The sequence below is a fragment of the Castor canadensis genome, chromosome 2 (genome assembly GCF_047511655.1).
Source record: "Castor canadensis chromosome 2, mCasCan1.hap1v2, whole genome shotgun sequence".
Classification (NCBI taxonomy): Eukaryota; Metazoa; Chordata; class Mammalia; order Rodentia; family Castoridae; genus Castor; species Castor canadensis.
The window spans coordinates 129,947,185-129,969,817 of NC_133387.1; the positions used below are offsets into that span (position 1 = coordinate 129,947,185).

Sequence of the window (22,633 nt, forward strand, 5' to 3'; positions counted from 1 at the left end):
TAACATCTTATTCTTTCCTCTCACGTGGCATTTTTATGATAATCTTTGATCAGTAGACATTTGTTTGCAGAACAGTTTGCTGAGCAACATCAGGTAACGGTAAGGTGGTTTAGGGCCTTCATGTGAAAGGCCAGAACGAGGAGACGTTTATAGCTTGAGGGCAGCATAAGTGTGGAATATGATGCGTGTCATCTTAGTGCTTCCTAAAGCCTAACACTGTTTGATACTTCCTCTTCATTCTTTTGCCTGGTTCTCAATTTCCTTGTTTTTCTATTCTCACATTTTTTCTTCCCTTCTCCCTGTCTTTGTCCAGCTGTGGCAGCTAGTAGCTCCTATAGAGTGGCCTCACGAGGAATTCTGAGTTAAAGTAGTCATGACTTTTCTTTTGAGCTGGTAAAGAGCACTTGTCCTATCCATACATAATCACCATACAGTCACCCACAACCATCATCAGAAGGGAAATGGGGGTTTTCTTTGAATCTGTTTGCAGTGTTCTTGCCTCATTAAAGAGAAAAAACAAATTTTAAACCGAAAATGTTTTTACTTGCCTGGATTTGTGACTAAAAAAAAAGTACGATAATCTGAAAACAATTTATGGCCAGAAGATGGGCTGAGCATTGGGGCTGTATGTCCATGGAAAGGACCAGGGAGGACACTGGGTGAGGTGAGGAGACAGTTTTTAACCTTTCCTTTGGGTCTTGTTGTCTATATGACTTCATTCTTTTGTATGAAATATTATGACTTGCCAAAATGATAGAGGCTCCCCTGCCCTAATGTACCAGAATGCATTCCACAGTAGAATTTGAGTGGTAGGACAACCTTCCCCACCCCCTATTGGTCAGGTTAACAAAACAATTGGCTGGGTTAAGGGAAAATCATGACAGTCTCTAAATCACTTTAAATAATCATGACCATGAATGAACTGCTGAGTGGTCTGCACACAAGATTGAGCCACTACTATTTTTATCTTTCTTTGCTTAGATGGAACTGTGGAATTAAAGTTGAAAGCCACAGAGGAATGACAACCTCAAGTTTGTTTTTTAAGGAAGGGGGTATTTGAAACAGGGTCTCACTCTGTAGCCCAGGCTGGTCTTGAACTCATGATCCTACTGTTTCTGCCTCCTGAGTGCTGGGATTACAGGAGTACACCATCATGCCTGGTTTGTCTTCAGTGTTAAATATGTATAGACTCAGTATTTGGGGATCACTCTTAACGTTGCTATGAATAAGATGGGAAAAGATTGGGTATTTCTGTACTGTTACTTCTTCATGCTAAAAAAAGGAAGTAGAAAAAACGTAAACTGAGTAATAGTAGCTTTGCTTTTCCTTCCAGCGAAACGCAGTTTGTTTAGTAGAATAGGGGAATGGAATCAATGTGGATTATGGTGAAACATTCAGGTGAAGGTGAAGACACACAAGACATTTCTGTGGTAGGGATCCTAATGTTTTTATCATATAAATATTACACAAACTTACATATCAAAAAGACTTTACAATCTGTACATTTGGGTTTTTTCTTGCAGTTTATATTATACGTATTTAGACAGAAATTCACAAATTGTCAGTAAAAAGGAGTCAGTTAACAAAAATGAGAAGTGACACTGCTTCTAGTACAATAAGATCTGTCCTTACTTTGAGTCAATGTAAAGTTTGCATCCTAGGCTTGATAATCCAGAAACTTGTCTGTGATTGTGTATGTAGATTTCTTTAGCCCCTGGAGCTCAACGTGAATAATACCAGTATTTCTTTGGTCCATGCTGGATGGTAAAACCTCTGATGAAACTTCTGCCTGTCATTTCAGGAATGAACTTGGCAGTGCCTGGCATCATCTAGCAGAGATAATTTGAGGGGACTATGACCTTTTGAATTCCTTTATGCTGTAGATTTTTTGCATAAAAACTAACTTGGGGTCCTCATTTTGAAAAGTAAGAAGAATAAAAAAATTTGTGTGTTCCATGACCTTAAAAACATTAAGCTGTATTCTCTTTTGGGTCTATGTCAGAGGAAAATAATAGTGAAGAATACAGATTTTAAACTTTCTCTTAACTTATTTGTTCCATGGAAAGCAAATAGAGAGTGCTACTGAGTGTGTGTACTTGGTGTACACAGACTAAAGCAGCCGTGCTTTGTGCATACAGATTTAGGAAGAGTGTGTGACTCTTCAGAATTTAAGGAATCATTAACTACAAGCTAGTTGTGTGTCACTAAAACTCAACACAAAGGTATGCAAATGGAAGGTGGTCTCTCCTCCAAGGAGGCAACACTGTGTCTAGTTTGCATTCTTATGAAGAAGTGCTGTTGGCAGTAGGTGAGGAACATCCTTTATTAAGATTATATCCTTGGCAGTCAGTCAACTTGTATATGAATTGTAAGTCAGCATGGTGCCAGACTTTTCAAGCATGGAAGCTAAGTCTTCCCCCAATTAAATGATCATACTTTTTTTTAAGAGAACTAAAAAGAGACTAACAATGGAGTCTCAGTGGTTGCCCAGGCAACCAAATCAACCCATCTACCATTAACCTTCATAATAGAATATTCACAGGACTTTTACTTGTGATTTGCAAAACAATACAGTTTACTTCATAAGCAATTTCTCCAAACAACTATAGACTTATGAATTTGTGTAAATGGCTAAAGTTGTTCAGTTCACGCCATTTTATAAGGGGAAATTCCAAGTCATTTGCATGCCTGATATTGTATATGCATATTATATACATATGAACATGCTGTCAGCTACTGAAGATATTGATCCCCTTAGCTTATTTCTAAATAGTATCAATAGTAAAGAGTTTAAGCACAGATCTGTTCAGAAATAATTTACTTCAAAAAAAAAAATAAAGATGGAACATGAAGAGTTAAACATTCTTCACAGACTGTTTAATAAAGCCATGAATTCCTAATTCTTTCTACTGTAGAACAGATGAGGACAAACATGTTTGTGTTACGTTTATTTTAGCTAATTAGCCAGTCATGTGTGAGACAGTAATTGCTGTGTTTCTGGGTATTAAATCTGATTATTTATTTTATGACGACTTTAAGACTGAACTGTGAGTTGACCTGCAATGGGATAATGGCATTCAATAGGCCCTACAAAGCCACAGCTGTGTCTCTAGAAGTTCACTTCTAGGTCAATGTGCTCTTGTAAGAGTGTAGTGAGGAAGAAGGGGGAGAGGTGAATTGACTAGCTCTGAGGTAGTGAAGAAGGAACCAGATTCACAAAGAATGCTGGCCTGTACAAGTCACTCTTTTTTTTGGAATATGGATTTTTTTTTCTATTATAAATAAGCCTTTGGGTGGAACAAAGGAAAACCTGAAGGAAGCAAATTCATTTTCCAGGAATTTTAGTTCAAAGGAAGAATCAGGCAGGCCGCCTGAGATGCTACCTGTGAGGAAACTACAGCCATGCTTTAGCACACTGTTGGCATTAGTGCCAGAAAAATAAGCTCTAGTATGAATGCATCCTTCAGCTTTCCTCCCCTTTGAGTCAGCTGATTGAAAGTAATCAGCAGTTCCATTCCATAGACTCCTGGGTGTCTGTTTGTGGGCATGGAAAAGGTGTCCAGGGTGCTCGTCCACGTGGTGCCTGGAGCCTCGGGGCTAAGATCAGTCCCCCTGCTCCATTTGTGCTAAGACATGGTTGCTTTTCTCAAGCCGGAGGGATTCTATTTTCTTCTGTGCATACTTCAGTTGCATCTTTAGGGCATCATTATCTGCTTTCAGGGTATTTATTTCCTACGGGAAAGGAGAATACGGGACGTAAACAAGCAGTAGTGGACAGCAAATCAGTTACAGCATCGCAAGTACTTGATTGGCATCTCCTGTTTGCTGTGGTTGGGAATTAAAGACTGTTTCCAAAATACTTATTTTGCCCTGATAGGAAATCACATGTTAAATATCAAACGAGCATGTGCAAGCAGCCGTTAGTCTTTGCTATCACGACATAGGTGTGAGTTGCTAGCAGGCATAAAAAGCCATTTCTAGGTACTGGGTGGAGGAGGACAGAACAGATGTGTCAGGAGATCCTAAGGAGGCAGAAACAGAGTCTGGTCTGGTCACAGCCACAGAAGCAGTGCTTGAAAATTCTGCAAAGGTAACCTTTTGAAATTTTTCCCCACCCCCTGAACTGGGATTTAGTTACCTAATTTGTAGTGATTTAATTATAGAGCCATCAGATGATTTCTGGGCTTCTGACTGTGTGGCCAGTGTTCTTACAGTATACCAGACTGATGACCCCAATTTTTGGGTAATTGGGAGTGCACTGGTTGTTTATCAGATTGAATTATCACATTGCTCTGTTAGCTACTATACAATGTTGAGTGCTTCCTGGTGCCTGGAACTGTGGTGCATATAGAATATCTTAACCTTCACACACACCCTGAAAATAGGTGGTAGATCTGAATGTTACAGAAGCAGAAAATGCTGCCATACAGTTTCAGGCTGGGATTTGAACCCAGGTATATCTGACCCAATAGCCTTTATTTGCTTTTCTTTTGTCCCATGATGAGGCAGAGGTATATGTAAAGTAAAACAGTAATACTTGATATATTATATATGACATGCTGTGTGGAACATTGGTTTAATTTGACTCGTTCATCATGGATAGCACTGTTGAATGATGGGCCGGTCATCGTAAGGAATGGGACACATGGTTCCTGTAGAACATACATGGTGAATTCTGGTCTTCAGATATGTTTGACATGGACTCAAGTAAAGAGGCAGTGGGGGAGATGCTGAGAGTTAACTGGCTCTGTATTGCTGAGTAGGAATTATTCTGGACCTGCTGTGAAACCTTCCTGTCACCTACTTCTCACAGCATTGTTGCTAACTACGTCATTGCTTTTCATAGGAATGTAAAATGTCAGGATTTGAAACTTTAGCATGGAATCCCAGCCATACATTTTACAGAAATTTTATTTATAGTTGTATATAATTAGGTAGATAGGCTTAAAATCAGTAACATTGTTCCACCCTCCCTCTTTCCTTTTTTTTGGTTTGTGTGTTGTTTTTCTTTAGCCTGCTAGTAATCAACCTGATCTGAATCTTCAGTTCACATGCTCTTCCCTGTTTTACTTCTATAGGAGAGTCTGGGGAAAAAGGGAAGTGAAAAGGTAGGTACCTGTTCCAATTCTTGGTAGGTTGGGAGTCTGAGGTGACGGAGCTCCTCTTTTGATTTTATTAGGGATTCTTTATTCTCCCACTTGACAAAAGCCCGCTTTCTGACCAACACTGGGCTGGGGCATGGCGACGTGGGACTGGGAAGCACATAAAGGGTGTCCTGGGCTGTCTTCTTTGGGGAAGAGAGCACAAAGTGCCCAGGAGAGCTGTCACTGCCAATCCAAGGCAGCGTTTCAGTCTGGGTGGTCTTGTGGGCGACAGTCCTCTTGAGCCGAACAGAAATCTTCTGTGAGGACACTCCCATCAGCATGATGGTCCGGTCCTTACTGTCCTCACTGTGTCCCCCGGCCTCCCCATTGTGGAATGGAACAGATCCTTCTTCGGGTGCTGTGGGAGATACACAGTGAGTTAGTGCTCAAAGAAAGAGACTCAAGACTCAACAGTAGTTTCAAACGAGGACCTCATTGTAAGAGGAATTCCTGCTTCCACTACCATCACTTTCAGGTACTCAAGGTAGAGGGTGAATAGAAGCTGAGATCCAGGATTCAACATGCCAAACCACAGCCACGGTGTCAGGGTGTGTCCACCCTGGGGAAAAGACATCCCCTGTTTGCACAGAGGTTGCCTGCATAGTTACTGTTTCTGTGGTAAGTTGGAATCCTGCCTCATGCTGCAGATCCCGTCAGCTAAAAGAGCAGGATCCGTATATGGACAGAAATGCTCCAAGTACTTTCTGTGGACTGTCACTCAAGTCTCAGTCCTGATACAGGTGTCCTCTCTGTAGGAACACATGGTAGGAACTCTCTTGAGGGATCCTCTGTGTAATGGGTACAGATTAACTGAGGGGAAAGTTTTAGCTTTCTGGAAGTGTGACCCAAAACGTATTCCCCTTGTTTGATATTGATGGCAAGAGGACAGACCAGTCTTCTGGTTTTCATCCTGGAACAAATACCCCTCCCAGAACCTAGTTTGGAAATGTTACTCATAGGAGTAATTTCCTGGACAAGTAGAGTAAGAGTGGATATATTTGGGATAAACTGACCATCAGCTAGGTTTACTGTTTGCAGAAATTCTGAGTGCTCTGCAAAGTCCTTAGGTCCTACACAACATTTACAGTAAGTAGGGGTGATAAGATACTGCCTTCTAGAGCTTGGGGAATGAAGTGATTAGGTAAAAAGCACATATTTGCAGTAAAATGTTACATTCCTGTTACTAAATTTTCTAGCTAAGATGTTGGATTGATAGTTAAAATGACTTAGTAAAACAAAAAAGTTCTTCAACAATTATAACTCAAGTACATAATTCTCATACTAGAAACCCTATAAGGATCCTAGTTTTAATTTTTTCCAACAAAAACATAATTTAAACTCACTTAATACTGGCTTAAGTAAAGCTCAAAGTTGCAGCTACACCATTAAAGTACTTAAAATACTATATTGAAGTATATAAACTTACATTTACTCTAAAATAATGACATTGCTTTGTGGAGGAGTGTTGTGGGTGATGACTTTTTGTGTTTTTTACTAACGTGAATTTTACATACTAATGGATTTGTGCTTTCAGTGTGCACTGATGATGTCCAACCACACTTCTTCCCCCACCCCCAGGCACCAGTCCCAGTCCCTAGTAATCACTATTCTACTTATAGAACAACTTGTTGTTAAGTTTCCACGTATGAGAAACAACCGTGTATGTACCTGTCTTTTCTGTGTCTTATTTCACTTAACGTGTTTTCTGGTTGCATCCATTTTGCTGCAAATGACAGGATTTCATTCTTCTTTTTGTCTAAATAATACTACGTTGTGTATTTTTTTGTCCATTCATCTGTTGGTGGGCACATAAGCTGACTGTGTACCTTAGCTATTGTGAATTGTGCCACCATAAGCATGGGCATGCAGGTGTCTCATTTGTTGACTTCATTTTCTTTGGCTATATACCCATGAGTGGGATAGCTGGATCATATGAGGTAGTTCTGATTTTAGTTTTTTTGGGAACCCTCCACACTACTTTCTAAAATCTCTGTACTAATTTACATCCCCACCAACAGAGTTCCTTTTTCTCCACATGCTCACCTGCATTTTTTTTTATAATTGCCATTCTAAGTATGGTGAAATGGTATGTCTTATTTTGATTTGCTTTTTTTTCTGATGGCTAATGATATTGAGCATATTTTTAAATGGTCATTTATAATCTTTTGAAACATGTCTACTCAGATCATTTGCCCATTTTTAATTGGTTTTTTGGTGCTACTGGAGTTTGAGCTGAGGACGTTGTGATTGCTAGGTAGGCACTCCATGTAATATGTCTTGAAATCAGGTATTGTGAAGCCTCTAGTTTTGTTTTTTGTACTCAGGATTGCTTTGACTATTGGGAAGGTCTTTTGTATTTCCATATGAGTTTTTGAATTGGTTTTTCTAGTTCTTTGAAGAATGTCATGGTATTTTTATAGGGATTACATTGAATCTGTAAATTGCTTAAGGGAGTATTGACATTTTAACATTAATTTTTCCAATCCATGAACATGAGAGGTCTTTTCATCTTTTAGTTTCTTCAATTTCTCTCATCAGTGTTTTGTAATTTTCATCGTGGAGGTCTTTCACTTGCTTAGTTAAGTTTATTCCTAGGCAGAGAGAGTCTCTCTCTGTCTCTCCTTCCTCTTGCCTAATTCCTCTGGCTAAAACTTACAGTACTATACTGAATAAAAGCAGTGAGAGTGGACACCTTTTTCTTGTTCCTGATCTTAGGGGAAATGTTTTCAGTTTTTCCTAATCAGTATGATGTTGGCTGTGGGATTGTCATACAGCCTTTATTATGTTGAGGTATGATCCTTTTATAGCTAATCCGTTCAGGGCTTTTATTATGGGGGGAAGCTGAATTCTATACAGTGCTTATTCTGTATCTATTGAGATGATGGGATGATTTTTTGTCCTTCATTCTGTTTATGAATGCACATCCTATGTGCTTATTGATTTGCATATTGATCATCCATGAGCCCCTGAAACTGCTTGATCATGGTGTATGATCTTTATGATGAGCAATTGAATTTGGTTTGCTAGTACATTTTTTTTGGCAGTAATGGGGTTTGATTTCAGGGCTCTGCACACACTCCCAGCCCGGTTTGCTGGTATTTTGTTGAGGATTTTTGCATCTGTGTTCATCAGCGGGATTAGTCTATCATTTGTGTGTGTATGTCCTTGCCAGGTTTTGGTAACAGGGTAATGCTGGCCTCACAGAACTGAGGTAGGAACTGGAAGAGTTCCTACCTTTTTAATTCTGTGGGATAGTTTGAGAATCAGTGGTGTTAATTCTTCTTTAAAAGTTCAGCAGTAAAACCAACTGGTTCTGAGGTTTTCTTTATTGGGAGGCTTTTTATTCGTGATTCAGTTTCATTGTTTCTGGTCTGTTTGGTTTTTTTTAATCCTCTTGGTTCAATTGTATCCAGAAATTTCATCCATTTCCTCAGGATTTTTCCAATTTGTTATATTATTTTCCAAAATTTCTACTGATCCTTTGTATTTTTCTGGTATCAGTTGTAGTGTCTCCTTTTTCATCACTAATTTTTATTTGGATTTTTTCTTTTTCTTGGTAGACTGTATAAGGTTTGTTAATTTTGTCTTTTCAAAGAACCAACATCTATATCATTGATGTTTTGTATTGTTCTTTTAAACTCCTTTAATTTCTGCTCTGATCTTCTTTCCTTCTACTCATTTGAGGTTTGGTTCTTGCTTTTCTGAGTCCTTGAAATGTGTCATTGGGTTACTTATTTGAAATTATTCTTTTTTTTTTTTTTTTCATATAAGCATTCAGTGCTGTACACTTTCCTCCTAGTGCTACTTTTGCTGCCTCTCACAAGTTTGGGTATGTGGCATTTCATTTTCATTTATTTCAAGAAATTTTAAATTTCCCTTCTGATTTCCTCATAGACCCACGATTCAAAAATGTGTTGTTGAGTCTCATGTATTTGTATAATTTTTAAAGTTTCTCTTGTTATTGACTTCCAGTTTCACTCCATGTGATCAGACAAGATTCAGCAAAGTTTTGATTGAAAAGATTGAAAATTCTTTAAGACTTGCTTTGTGGCCTAATAGTTGGTCTATTCTTCTTTTTTTTTTAAATATAGGTATAGAAGAAGAAATTTATTATAGTAGTTGACTCAAATATGCCACCTAAAAGCTGGAGAGCCAAGGAAGCCAGCACTGTCATTCAGTCTACATCCACAGACTTACAACCCAGGGATACAGTGGCACACACTTAGTCCAAGGCTGAAAATCTGAGAAACTTGGCAGCCACTGGGAAAAGCCCCTGAGTCCAAAGGCCCAAGAACCTAGAGTTCTGGTGTCTGTAGGTAGGAGAAAATTGGAATGCCTCAGCTCTAGCAGGGAAGGTATGAATTTGCCCTTCCTTTGCATTTTGTTTTAATTTTCTTAATTATACTTTTGTTGTACTGGGGATACATTGTGATAGTTACAAATGCTTACAGTATATCTTAGTTATATATTTGGTCTATTCTAGAGAAAGTTCCATATGCTGATGTTGGATGGATATTCTGTAAAATGTTAAGTTCATTGCATCTGTGGTAAAATTTTAACTGTGATAATTTGTTGATTTTTTTGTGCAAATGTTCTATCCATTGGTGAGAGTAGGGTATTGAAATTGGAGCATGTCTCCCCTGGTAAGTCTTAAGAGTAATTATAAATTTGGATGCTCATCTTAGGTTCATATAGATTTGCAGTCATTGTGTCTTCTTGATAATTGATCACTTGGTCATTTTATTTTGTCTCATAGTTTTTGTCCTTAATGTCTGTTTAGGATTCCATCCGCTTGGGATATCGTTTTCCATCTTTTCAGTCTGTGTATCTATCTTTACTGGTGAAGTGAGTTTCTTGTACGTAGCATATTACTGGGCCTTTTTAAACCCAGTCTGTACCTTTTCATTGGAGAATTTAGTCCATTTATATTCAAGATTATTGTTAAAAGTTATGGGCTTGTGCCTATGATTTTGTTGGTTTTCTTGTAGTTTTTTTGAGTGGTCTTTTATTCCCCTCTCAGCTGTGTTTGTGATTTGATGGTTTACTGTTTGATAATGTATAATTCTTGATTCTTTTCTGTTTCTTTTTTTGGGTATAAGTGGAGTGATACTTTCATTTGCTACCATGATGATAATTATCTTTCCTTAATTTCGGGATGTGAGACTCCCTGAAGTATCTTTTGTAAAGTTGATCTGCAGGTCCTGAATTCCCTCAGTTTTTGCTTCAGTATCTTAGAAGTTCTTTATTTCTCATTCATTTCTGGAGGATGGCCTTTTTGGGTATAGTAATGCTGGTTGTCAGTTACTTTTCAGGACTTGGAATACATCACTCTGTTCCATCCTACTCTGTGGGGTTTCTTCTGAGAAATCCCTTGTTAGTTTAACAGGGTTGTCCTTAAGTATGGTTTGGTGCTTTTCTCTTGTAGATTTTAAGCCTGTCTTTATCCTGTGTTTTTTACTGTATTGTGTTATGGAAAAGATCATTTCCAGTAATGTCTATTTAATGGTCTAGTTGAGGTTCTATAAGCCTCATAAATGGATGTCCATGTCTTTCCCAAAATGAAGGGAATATTTTTTTTTCATTCTAGATTTTCTGTGCCTGTAATCTTTATTTCCTTGCCTTGGGGTAGTCTCATGCTGATATCTGGTTGTTTAATTGCATTTCAAAGGTTTGGAATACTGTCATTTGAAAAGATCTGTCTTCAAGCTTCAGTATTCTTTCTTCTGCTTGATCTAGTCTGTTGTTAGGCTTTTTTATTTGTATTGTTGAACTCTTCATTTTCTAGAGTTTTGGGTTTTGTTTTTTTTTTTTTCCAAAATCTCTTTGCTGAATTCTCATCCATATCCTGTATTGTGTTCCTAATTTATTTTATTCTTGTGAGTCTCATTATCCTTTAAAAACCATTGTTTTGAATTCTTTATGTGTTTTATCAAGACAGGCTCTCTGTACAGTGTGAGACTGTCCACAGTTCGAGAGGCAAGTGATGAGAAACACACAGGTGTGGCAGCAGCGGCCATGGTATTCCTTTGTGCTGCTTCTATGGGCAAGCGTGGGGATGGGGGTGACAGCCAAGGCTTTTTCTCTCCTCTGACTCTTTCAGCTTTCATGCCCATCAGGGAGCAAGTGGGAATGGGTTGTGGCTGGAACTGGGCAAAATTCCTGTCGGGATCTCCCTTGGTTGTGTGTATCCAGGGAAAGATGGCACCATCCAGGGTTTTTTTTTTTTCCTCCCCAATTCCTTCAGCAGAAGTGCCTGTGGGAGGGAGGGAGGGAGTGCAGAATGCTTTGTGCCCGGCAGTTTCTGTCTAGACATCACTAGGTCTGGCAGCTGGGGTGCTGTGTTGCTCAGCACTGCCCAGCATGCAGTAGTGGAACTGTAGGAGCTCTTTTCTCAGCCTCATACTGGTATGAGCACACGTAGCTGGACATGTCTGTGGTCTTGGAGGGCAGGCTTCCTGATCTCCCTGTTCTTGAGGGTGGAGCCCTCCATTCCCTTCTGTGTAGCAACACCCATCTCCTACAGTGCAGGGCCCTCAGCAGGTCTAGGTCACTGAGCTGCTACCCACTAAGCCAGTACAGTGGAATGTCTGTGGGGTCCCAGAGATGGGAATATATTAGGATATCTGACACCCCCCAGAGAAGTCCAAATTCAGACAATAGGTTACTTCTCAAGATGGCTGCTGGTCATAGCACCCTGGTGGTTCTGGGAGATGATATGAATCCTTGCCCATCTAGTCAGAATATGAGCCTGTGAGGGTTGCGAGATCTCAATAGCTAGGCTTGCTGGCACCCCACTGATAGGAGTTTGCCAGGACTCTGTTTTGTACTTACCCTGCTTGGGGCAGAGGGGTGAGGATACGCTTGCCTCCGTTGACTCCACAGCCAGAGGACAGATATTTTGTTCTCTTACTATGCTGTTGTCCCAGCATAGTCAGTCTCTTCTGCCGATTTCCAGTGTTTGCCCATGATCACTCACCTCAAAATGCAGCTATACACCTTTCGCTTTTGTTGTCCTTTATAGAGGAGCAGGTGAGTGTTGGGTGCTTTTCAGTCAGTTTCCTACTTTTCTTTAACACAGTTATATGCTAAACCCCAAATTATGAATATAACTCCTTCTCTTGTTCTAGACATACAGAGATTTTGTGACAGAACCTTGGGCACTCTACCCTTTGAGGAGCAAGAGAAAGGTTAGTAAGGAAAAAGCAACAGAAAGGGACCCCTTGTAATTGCAGGGAGTGTTAGAACACTTAGTATTAAGGAAAACCGGGAGAGGTACAAGTTCAAGATAAATAGAGAGTTATGGTGAGATTAAGAAAGGTGATAAAGGACTGAAATCATTGGAAATTTTGATTTGATTAGCAGGTGCCACCCCAGAGAAGAGTTATTAATAGCGACGAAGTAGTTTGAATAGGTGATGATGATATCCAACAGTCAATTCTTCCATTACAAATAAACCTTAGGTTGTAGCAGTTTTATAGTAATTTTCATTTGTTGCCCATGATACGTATTGTTTGGTCTACTTCCTTGTAGTTCTAAGAAAGCCTCAGAAGTCTTCGCTTACCAATTTGGGACAGGGTTTGGTGAAGAATACATTCAGGGAATCATTTTGAGGCTCCAGAGTCACACTGCTCTTTGTCATTTTTTCCTATGAAAACTTGCATTCTATCTGACAGAAATGAGAAACCCTAACGGATGTATAACTCTTAAAAACAGGGTGAGTAATATATGGGCATACAATACTTGTTAATTTCTGTTAAAAGTAGACTGTCAAAGTTCATTAGCATATTTTTCCCGGGGGGCGGGGGGTGTTTTCAAAGAACAAAACATCCCCAAAGTCTGATCTCGGCCTGTGTTTAGCTACATGGGATGGGAAAGTATTCAGAAGAGAGCAGAGTTTACCCTTGACTCATGTGATAAGGAGTGTTCATGGAGGTCTAATCTAATGATGGTTAAATGCAGAGGACACACCACAGGGACTTAGGCTGTCTCTAGGCATTTGTAACTGTGGTGACCTTACCATGTTAGGGAACCCATTTCAAAAGAGCAAAATAAACTCATCTTTTCTACACAAGGAAAACGTCATCAGAAAAGAACTTTTTTTTGGCTGTAGTTAGAGATCACTGTGTAAGCTGGCACTAACCTAATGAGCATTGCATTTTTGCCTGAACACCTGTGTGTTATGTGTTCTTCAGGAAGACGAGGTGATCAGTGTTTTGACATGGAGCTGGCCAGTTTGCCCAGAGAGCAGGGCCTAATCTAACAGTGTGAAGCCTTATCTGCCCACCAAGGTCCTCACTGCTATTGTTCATTACTAGCTCCTCATTTTATAGTATAAACAGTTCAGATGGTTCCAGATAGCATTTAAGACTCTAGAACTGTTTCCTACTCATGTTCTAGTTCATCTGTTACCTAACCTTCACTTCTACCACAATACTTGTTAACCATCTCAGCACCACTAAAGCCCTTTGGTCTGATCTTCTGCTTCTGAGTGCATCTTATCTGGAGTGCTCTTTGTCTTTTTCATGACGCTACATGAACATTCTCCAGGTCTTTCCCAGCAGCCTCTCCATTCGTCACCAGTGTCACTGAAGCCTAATTGGCAATACCCTCCTGCCTTGTTTTCTAACCTATCTCACATGGCCATGTTATCTTTTCCCCTAACTAGACGGGGCAGTGCTTTCAGCTTTTTTGCCCTTCAGATCTGGGAGGACTCCAACGTACTTCTTAGTATTATTTCCTCATTGTGCTAATGTTTGCATTTTGACATGAACAGATTTGCTAATTTATGTCTGGTATTGAAGTTTTTGCCTTAGTCGTATGTTTTAGATTTTAATTTGCAAGCTTATCTTGAGTTTTGCTTCCTTTTTGCTTTCTGCATTTACCCTTCTGTTTCTAGAATTTTGATGATTATCTCTACCTGACCTCTGAGGGTCCCAGTCTAGAACTTAGTCTTAGATTAATGGCTTGGAGGCTCCTCTCCTGGAAGAAGGGTGAGGATATCACAGTCACTTGGCCATTCAATTCCCTGTTTTCATGTAGAACTTTATCATCTTTGAATGCATCTTTACACAGTGGAGTTAGTTGTTGCTTTTGGACATTAGGTGAATGTTTATTTGTGCTTTAGTATCCACCTGTCTATGCGGGTGACCTTGCTTGTGGCTAAGTGTACTTCCTGATGTGATCCCTAAGTGACAGTCACAACTTTTTCAGTCTCCTTCCTCATCTTTAAACAGTAAGTCTGATTTTGGTCACTTTTCATGCATACACCGTCTCTGTTACTCTGTAGAAATCAAGTTCTCAGGTGCCTCCTTTTACATTCCTTGTGTATGATGAGTTATCGAGAAGTTAACCTTTGTTTCTGGTTTTTTTTTTTTGTTTTTTTTTTAATGACACTGGAGTTTGGCCTCATGCTTGCTAGGCAGGTGCTCTTACCACTTGAGCCACTCCACCAGCCCCTAATGTTTGTTTCTGAACGCAGCTATGCCTTTTAAATTAGTATGCTCTTTGTATCGCTGGATGTTGTATCTACATATACATATACATATGCATTTTCTCCCTATTGTTGTTTGGGTTTGCGGATGAAGGAGGATAATCGAGCGTTAACTTTATATTGGCCAAAAGTCAGTATTTGCACTGGTGTAGGTGCTCAGTCAATTACCTGTTGACTTTTATGGCAACTCCTAGGCCTGGAGCTGAAATTCAGCAGTGAGGGAGGGGTCTGAGGTCAAGGTCAACCAGAACTGAAGGAATAATGAGTTAATCTTCCCTGCTCTAAAACTGACCTTCTCTTGTTCCAAGAAAAAAATTCCCAGAGCCTGCTTACCATGGAGTAGGTCTTTGGTTCCCAGTGGGCAAAGGCTGGACATTGGTCCCACAGAGGTGCTGTTCTCTGGAGGAGCTGCTGGGTTCTTCGCTCGCTTCTTGCACTCAAATACCACCAAGTCTTTGCACTGTTTGTGGCAGTTCATCCCACAATCTGTGGACAAGATATCCTGGTCAGATCTTTGACTTTTCTCTCCATCTCACCAAATTCATGCAGTTGTCTCTTGCCAAACATGTCTGCCCTGTCTTCTGGAGCTAGGATACCTAACATCCCTAACAGACTTAACATTCTTCTTTCTTGTCAACGAGGCTTTGCACTCAGCCAAGAAACTGTGGGCTGAATAGACCTCTGCTATGGGTGGAAAATACTTTAAAGAGCCCCCCAAACCAGGGAAGATGAGAGTCCACAAAGCTGTCTTACCTTTGCATCGATATCCTTGTTTGATCACTCCCCAGAGCTGCAAGACAAACACAGAGTGTCATTCAGCTGTCTGGTGTTAGGCTACACATTGACATTCTTTTATTTTCCTTCTTTCTACTCCCTAGCTCAAGTGGGAAGGAAACCCTATCTATCTTTCATAGGTCCTTCTGACCTTAAATTGAAAACAGGAAATATTTGTGTTGACCAGGGTCAAATGTTCTCCAGAAGCTCACTGTAGTAGCTTTCTGACCCAGGATGAACCAGGACAAACAGGCTCCACCAGACTCCTAACTGACAAGTGTGCAGTCCCGGGTCAGGAGTCCAGGTGCAGAGAAGACCAGGGTGGGGCAGAGGAGGTGCAGCACTTAGGTAATTCTTGTGAAAGACGGAGGAAGGCATCATGTTTCTTTTTTGCTAACATTTAAAGCAGCATATTGCTATAATACTTAAAAGAAGTATATCCCAAATCCCACATTTCTGTACCATTTATCCTAGACCTTATGCATCAGGAAGGAAAAAAGGAAGAAGTTAGACAAGGTGAGTGCAGGTAATGAGGACTGCTTGCTTGGGCTGTAAGCCAGGATGAGTTTATAAGGATTTTAAGCTCTGTGCCTGTCTTACTATTTAAACTGTCTTGTACTCCTAACCCAGTTCAACCCTGATGTGCTCCAAGAACAACTTACAAATCCAGCACAGTTGTCGCAGAAAGTGGGCTTCAGATAGGTGGTCTCTTGGAAGTTGTGAGGGAAACCCAGTCCCAGCTTGGAGTAGATGGAGCTGGCCCTCATGAAGTAGGCTGTTATCTCATCCCTGCTGATGAGGCCTTCCCTGCAGGTACATGATAGGCAAGGGTGTGAGTGGGGAGTGGGCTTTGACTTCAGAAACTCACCTTTCCTTCTGTCCTCATGAGGTCATACAGGATGTGTTACCTGATGACTGCTTCCTTGAGCACTCCTCGTAGTAAGGACACAGGACAGCAACTAATAAGTAGGTGAGGCAGCATGACTCATTTACAGAGTTGTTCTTTGGCCAACCTAGGTTTTCCTAACTAATTCGACCACTGTTTACAAGACTTGAAAAGAAGTGCTGTGAGGTTCATATATAGCGAGAGAAGTGCCTGTGCTACATTTCGGACTTTAAACAGTATGTAACTAAAACCTGTTTGTCATTAGTTTTCCTACAGAGAACTGAGAACTTTAATAACCGTGAGAAAAGTAAATATGCAAAATGTTAATAAATACTAGCTGTTTTCATACAAGAAGGAAGACTGTTCCTAAGCTGTCATCTTTGTGGGTCTTGACTTGTGTTTAAAAAGCACGCATATTTCATGATTTCATGGTCTCTTCCTACTAAAGGTGACAAGGCCCTCACTTGATGAGTACTCTCTTAGCCCCAGCATTTAGTAATCACTGCATCGACACATCTGAGTTTACAGATTCTTCTAGTGACACACCTATAAACCTGTTCTCACCAGCAGGCTCAGAACCACGTGTTCCTATGTATAAATCCTACCTGTCTTTGTCCATCACACAGAAGGAAAAGGGAAAACTTGCAGCAATCTTTTCAAACTCTTCCTGAGAAATGTACCCGTCTTGATCATGGTCGTAGTTCTTGAAGACAGACTGAAAAAAGGAGATGGTCAGTGATTACTAAAGAAATCCTGTAGCCAAACGCCCGGGGATGAGGCAGACAGGTAAAAGCCTCAGCAGACTGGGAGAGAGGGACATGGAAATGAGCCTCTGCACTGTGGCACAGGTGCACAGGTCACATCTAGGCCTCTGCCATGCTGCTTGGCTATGGTGCACTGCTGGCCCACTTCCACCCTGCCCTTCTCTGCCCTACTGGAAGTGCTTTCTTCCTCCTTTAGTCCTCTGGTCCTCACTGTTCTGTTTGTAGTCTCTGCAGCCCCATGAGAATGAACCATGATAATTAAGACAGAAGTTTGCAAGTGTATGCCTTCTCCAGCAGTTAGCACAGAGAATGGAGTTGGGCATGCTGAGTGCTCAGTTGTCATCTCGTCATCTCTCCTTATGCCAACTGTGCGCAAACACTTACTTCCCTGTATCCTCTGCACCCAAGCCTCCCTACAACTTTTAAACATATGTTCTCTGCTAGGCGTTTAAGAGGAGGCAAACCTGCCCCACAGACGACCAACGTGTGTTGACGAACTGTGCCTCCTGACGGAGACATCTGGCTATAGTAAGAACAGTGGTTCCATGCTTTAACTTCCTGCCTTTGAGTTTGTACCACTGTGCTCTGCTCCTCCTCTTCCCCCCAACACCGAGCTGCGCCATGCCTTGCTTGTCTGCCAAAGCAGCGGTACTTACATCCACCATCCTCTGCACATGCTTGCTAATGGTCTTTGGGTCAGGTTTGGGAGATACTCCAGAGGCCCAGTCTACTACTACCGGTGGCTTTGATGGTGTTAGTGGCTAAAATGAAATTCAGAAGAATCTCTGTGACAATAATGCACTATTTATGGCAACTTACAGCTCTTTCCTTTCTCACTTTCTAGTAGTTACATCTTTAGATTGCTCCCAATTGTGCAGGGGCAGGGAGTGCACTTGTAATTGAAATCTATATTGATGTATCAGCTGACACAGGCATTGTACTTTACAGTTTCCAAAGTGTTCTTCCCATATGTTATCATGAAGTATAGATCACTTAAAATTCTCAGTGCACCCGAGTCCAATCCCTTGTCCATTAAACCTTTTGTCAGAGCTAAGGTTGGTTGACCTCTTGTCACAAAGGGTAAAGTGCATCATTTAAATTTTCTCTCTGTTTGCTAGAGACTTTAATAGAGTGGTAGATAAGGAAAGAACTAGTTAAAAGGCAGCAAGATACAGGAAAAAACAAAAATCAGAAGCCTGGACAAACAGAATCCATTCCTAAATGCTTGAGACATTCCTAAATTAAAATGTGTTCTAAAAACAGAAGTTAGTCTTTCCATTGAAAAGCTTCTAACACTTTGAAAGTAGAGCCTGCTGAAGGGTTCCAGTGAGCATTTTTCATTATAACAGGAAGCTAGATTTGGATCATTCTGGATAGAGGCCATGGAATTTAGCCATCTGAACAGGTAAAGTAGATTTCTTCTCTTCCCTGAAGTACCTCTGGTTTGGGGTTGGGAGGCTTCCTAGTAGATGGGGATGATTTCATCCCCTATAGGAAAGGCAGGGCCAGATAATCTGTGAAGTTCCTACTGTGTGCAATGGACAAGGTGGTCTTTTAAGAGATCAAAAGACCCAGCACTCTGTTCTTTGTGACACAGAATGTCACAGGATAATGAGGCTTTTCTGTCTACCAAGCTAGAAATCTTCAGAAGTAGCTTCTGATTAGTATGCATGTTGTCATTATCAACAAATCATAGAAGGGAAACCAATTCATGTAGGGACACTTTAGCAGGAGAGGGTGTCATGTCTCATCATACTATGTCTGTTCTCTGCTTTGTAGCCCATTGACAGTCCAGCACTCCTCACACTTACATAGCTACTGTTCACACAGTCATCCCTCTAACTAGATTGCATGTTTTTATAAACAGGAAGAGTGTGTCACATCACAGTTCTATTGAGCTTTCTTTTGTTCCTCGCTCAAGGCTGGGCACAGTAGAAACAAGAAACTTATTAAAGTGAATTAAGTGTATTCCTTAATGTGAACGAACTTAAGCAGCTTGTATAGTGCCATCCACACACGAGCGTCTTAACCTGAGAAACTCACGGGGGCTCTGTGGTTCCTCGGCTCCCGGGCATAGGAAAGCTCATAGATCTCATCTTCAGTGTAGTAGAGATCCAGGGACAACTGCAGACCAAAGCAGAATGGTGTGGTTTATCTTGTAGGTGCTTAGCAAAGTTTGGTTGATATAATGCCCGCTACTGCAATAGGGAAGCACTAGTTGTTATTGAGATGTTTTGAAATTCTGGAGAAGTCCCAAGATGCCCTCTTGAGTTACTATCAGTTACGTAGAGATGATGTCTGAGGCAGGCACCTGCCAAGGTCAGCTGGCTAAAGTGAAAGGACTAGAACACCAAGATTGGACACCAGGCCCATCATAATACTCCTGCTCCTGGGAGGTGGGAAGAGGCCACAGTCATTGTTCCATTCTGCACAAAGAAGCAGGCTAAAATGTGTATAATTTTGAACTTAAGTTAGACATCATCCCAGAGACTAGGCCCTGCAAGTTGCTTACAGGGGAGGAGACAAAGAGACTTGAAGAGAATAGGCCACAGTCACACTGGTGAACTACAGAATTATGGGACTGGAAGGAAGCCCCACCCATCTCATCCCACATCCAAAATGCAAACTGTGGTCTCCAACCACTGAGGAGAGCTCCCGCACACGTGGCCTGAACCTCACCGTGAGAAGGTGCACCAGGTCCTTGTTGGCCTCCAGTGGTGGGGCTACCTCCTGCAGCTGGACCAGCTCATTGATGTGATTGTACAGGGCCAGCAGCTTGTGGACATTCACCTTCCCGTCCTCCAGATAGTCGGGCATGGCTTCATACAGGGAAATGAGGTCCTTGAGGTGCACCCCCAGGATGGGGATCTTGAAGTGGGTGCACTCCCCGTAGGCTCGCCGGTAGTTGTCATAGTTTCTGCAGGAGGACAGCAGCTCAGTCATCTCTCCCAGAACCTGCAAAGCGGAAGGAAGACCAGTCAGTGGCACCCGCTAGGCAGGGTGCTTCCTCATGGCCTGCCACAATTCCACTCCATCCCTGATTTGTCAGGTAGGGGTGATGCATCGTAAAGGTAGATTGCAACTCCCCAGTTAAGACTTTAGCTGTGTCAAATGCCACAGAGTATGTTTACAAACAAGATACTTGTTTTCACTGCATGGCTTAATTTAAGTAATGCTTGACCACTTTTATATTACATGTTTCAAAAATAATAAACTTACATTAGGATTTTAATTTCTGACAAAATTAAAAAGGTACAAAGTCTAAAGAATGGGTCCCTCTCACTCTAAGCCAGGCAGTTCCCTTCCCCAGTTGTCCTTGGAATGCTTCCAGAACCACGGCATAAGATCTAAAGTATGACGGAAGAGGTTTTGCCTTTGTGGCTGTTGTGGGGGCGCACACATTTTAAGTATGGGGCTGCTATTATCTACTGTGTGACACTATTCTGTATGAGGTGCTCTTGAGGATGCTGAGATCAGGCCCATGTCTGCCCCAAAGCACGTGAGATTCCATTTATAGACTGCAACCCTAAAGATATCAAATAGGCCAACTCCCAGCAAAAGACACAGGAGAGGTGGCAGAGGTCCTATGGAGCCCTTCATCAGAGCTCACACCCTGCCTGCCTTGCCCTGGGTGTGGGAACCGCTGCTTGACAGTACAGAAAATGGGATCCAGATCAGGAACTTTCCAAACACACAGTTCACAGAACCTCACTCCCAAGGGTAAAGACCAGCTTTCTCAGAAGCAGAGATGGAGTGAAAGACTGCTGATGGTGTTTCCTACAGCATAACCATTTTACACTGCTCCAAATTCTTCTGATAAAACTGGTTTAAGAAGTATCATTTATGCACAGTGAAGAACTTGAGATTCAGAGCCTGCTCCCTTGGCCACTCTAGGTGGCCAGAGTGCCATTTCCTCATCCCTCCAGCAAACGCTGCAGCTGAGTGTCATGTGTGAGTGCACAAGGCAAGACATTCGTGGCACAAGTGACTTCCGTGGTTCAACCCTGGATTACTAACTCATCTGCAGACTGCCCTGAGAATCAAGCAGCTGCACACAGAAGCATTGCTGCTGGGGCCTGAAGAAGGGGGGGAAGCTCCATTCCATGAGCGTGATACGGTGTATTCCTCTCCAGCCATTCCCCTCTGTTACCTGGACACCTGAGGAACATGCGAGTTCTTCCATCTGGTCTCAGCAGAACTGTCAGGAGTGAAAGGTGACTGAAGAGTCCCACATTGACCAGACCACTGGAGGGCATGTTTGTGTGTGTGTGTGTGTGTGTGTGTGTGTGTGTGTGTGTGCGCGCGCGCACGGCAGTGGGACTTCCCAGAGGCCCCACATACAGTAGCAGGGATAATTAATGAGAGGCTCCCTAAAAGGAGGGCAAGGGCCTGGGGTAAAAGGAGAGGGGCACACGGCATGTACCTCACATGCCAGCTTGGGGCAGTTGTGGTTGGAAGATAGCAAGATCTGCTTACATGAGGTGAAAATGCTCAGCAGCGCAATCATTAGCAAGTCCAAGCCATACATAGCTGCATTTATAGCCTCAGCAAATCAGCCCTAAGTCATAAAGGATTAAAAGTATATGTTGTAATATCCAATAAATAATGTAGGCAGGTAAATGGGACACTTAAGGAAAATAGGCCTCAGTGGTGTCTGAAGAGCCTATCTCAACTTTCTGGGAATATTCAGGTATCCAGAAAGTCACTGTCCAAGTGTTCTGGTGAGCTGGAACATGCCACAATGTAATTACACTCAACACCAAACTGAACTATGGTTAGCCAAATCGCTGTTCCTTTTGAGGAAAAATTTTAGAGCAAGGAGCTGGAGCAAAGAAGTCAGTAAGATGGTGACTGAATGTGTGGCGTCCTATGAACATGAAGAGGCACACCTCGTTTCAAGTGGCCCAGCAGGTAAGGGTGTGGTGGCAGTGTCTGAAGCGAGACAGAACCGTGTGCGCCCTGTAGTCCGCCCACGTGGTGGGTTTCCTAGGGGCTTCCTCCCTGTTCTTTTGCTTGGCTGACAAACGTGTGTGGTGTGTAGATGCTGAGCTTCTCCTCAGGGAGAAGATGGTAACACTGACCTTACTGATTTCATGTGGAACATGGGAGCTGGTCTCCTTGAGCCTGGAGATGGAGCTGTGGCACAGCCCACCTATCACTGCCATCAGCGTGTTGAAGTTCTGCAGCTGGTGGAGCTTCTGTGACAGGAAACAGCAGGGTCACTGCTCGTTAGTTACACGGTGCTCAGAGGCCGTTGTGAGGCTTCCCTAGGCTATGTGGGTAGGGATCAGGAGTTGCAATTCTTTGGTCACTTCTCCCTTTCAGCTGAATTCCAGACCAGTGCAACCTAAATTGACCAGGTGTTACCTCTCTGTCTCTTTGTTGTAGCAAATCTACCATCTCTATCTTGGTTTCCAGGAATCCCCCTGAGCACTTGTTTAACAAAGTCTGCTTGATCTGAACCCTGACTCCCTGGATCTGGGGGTGGGTGCAGAAATCTGTAATGCTAGCTTACCTCTAATGACTATCACAGCAGGTGGCCCATGGACCATACTCTGAGAAACATTGGTCTAGA

The 22,633-nt window shown here is 41.9% G+C and overlaps 1 protein-coding gene across 3 annotated transcripts in view; it reads right to left on the reverse strand.

Moving 5' to 3' along the window:
- Positions 1-1,430: 1,430 nt before the first annotated feature.
- Positions 1,431-22,633, reverse strand: part of Rasgrp1 (RAS guanyl releasing protein 1) — a 62,883-nt gene continuing 41,680 nt past the window's right edge. For all 3 annotated transcript variants that reach the window (XM_074065629.1, XM_020183592.2, XM_074065630.1), the window contains 10 exons: positions 22,140-22,256; positions 19,738-20,013; positions 19,102-19,182; positions 17,715-17,819; positions 16,900-17,009; positions 16,071-16,215; positions 15,388-15,424; positions 14,968-15,120; positions 5,117-5,502; positions 1,431-3,732 (listed from right to left, as the gene is read on the reverse strand). In XM_074065629.1, the coding sequence (XP_073921730.1) occupies positions 3,604-3,732; positions 5,117-5,502; positions 14,968-15,120; positions 15,388-15,424; positions 16,071-16,215; positions 16,900-17,009; positions 17,715-17,819; positions 19,102-19,182; positions 19,738-20,013; positions 22,140-22,256 (1,539 nt within the window). In that variant the 3' untranslated portion in view covers positions 1,431-3,603. The remainder of the gene's footprint in view (positions 3,733-5,116; positions 5,503-14,967; positions 15,121-15,387; positions 15,425-16,070; positions 16,216-16,899; positions 17,010-17,714; positions 17,820-19,101; positions 19,183-19,737; positions 20,014-22,139; positions 22,257-22,633) is intronic.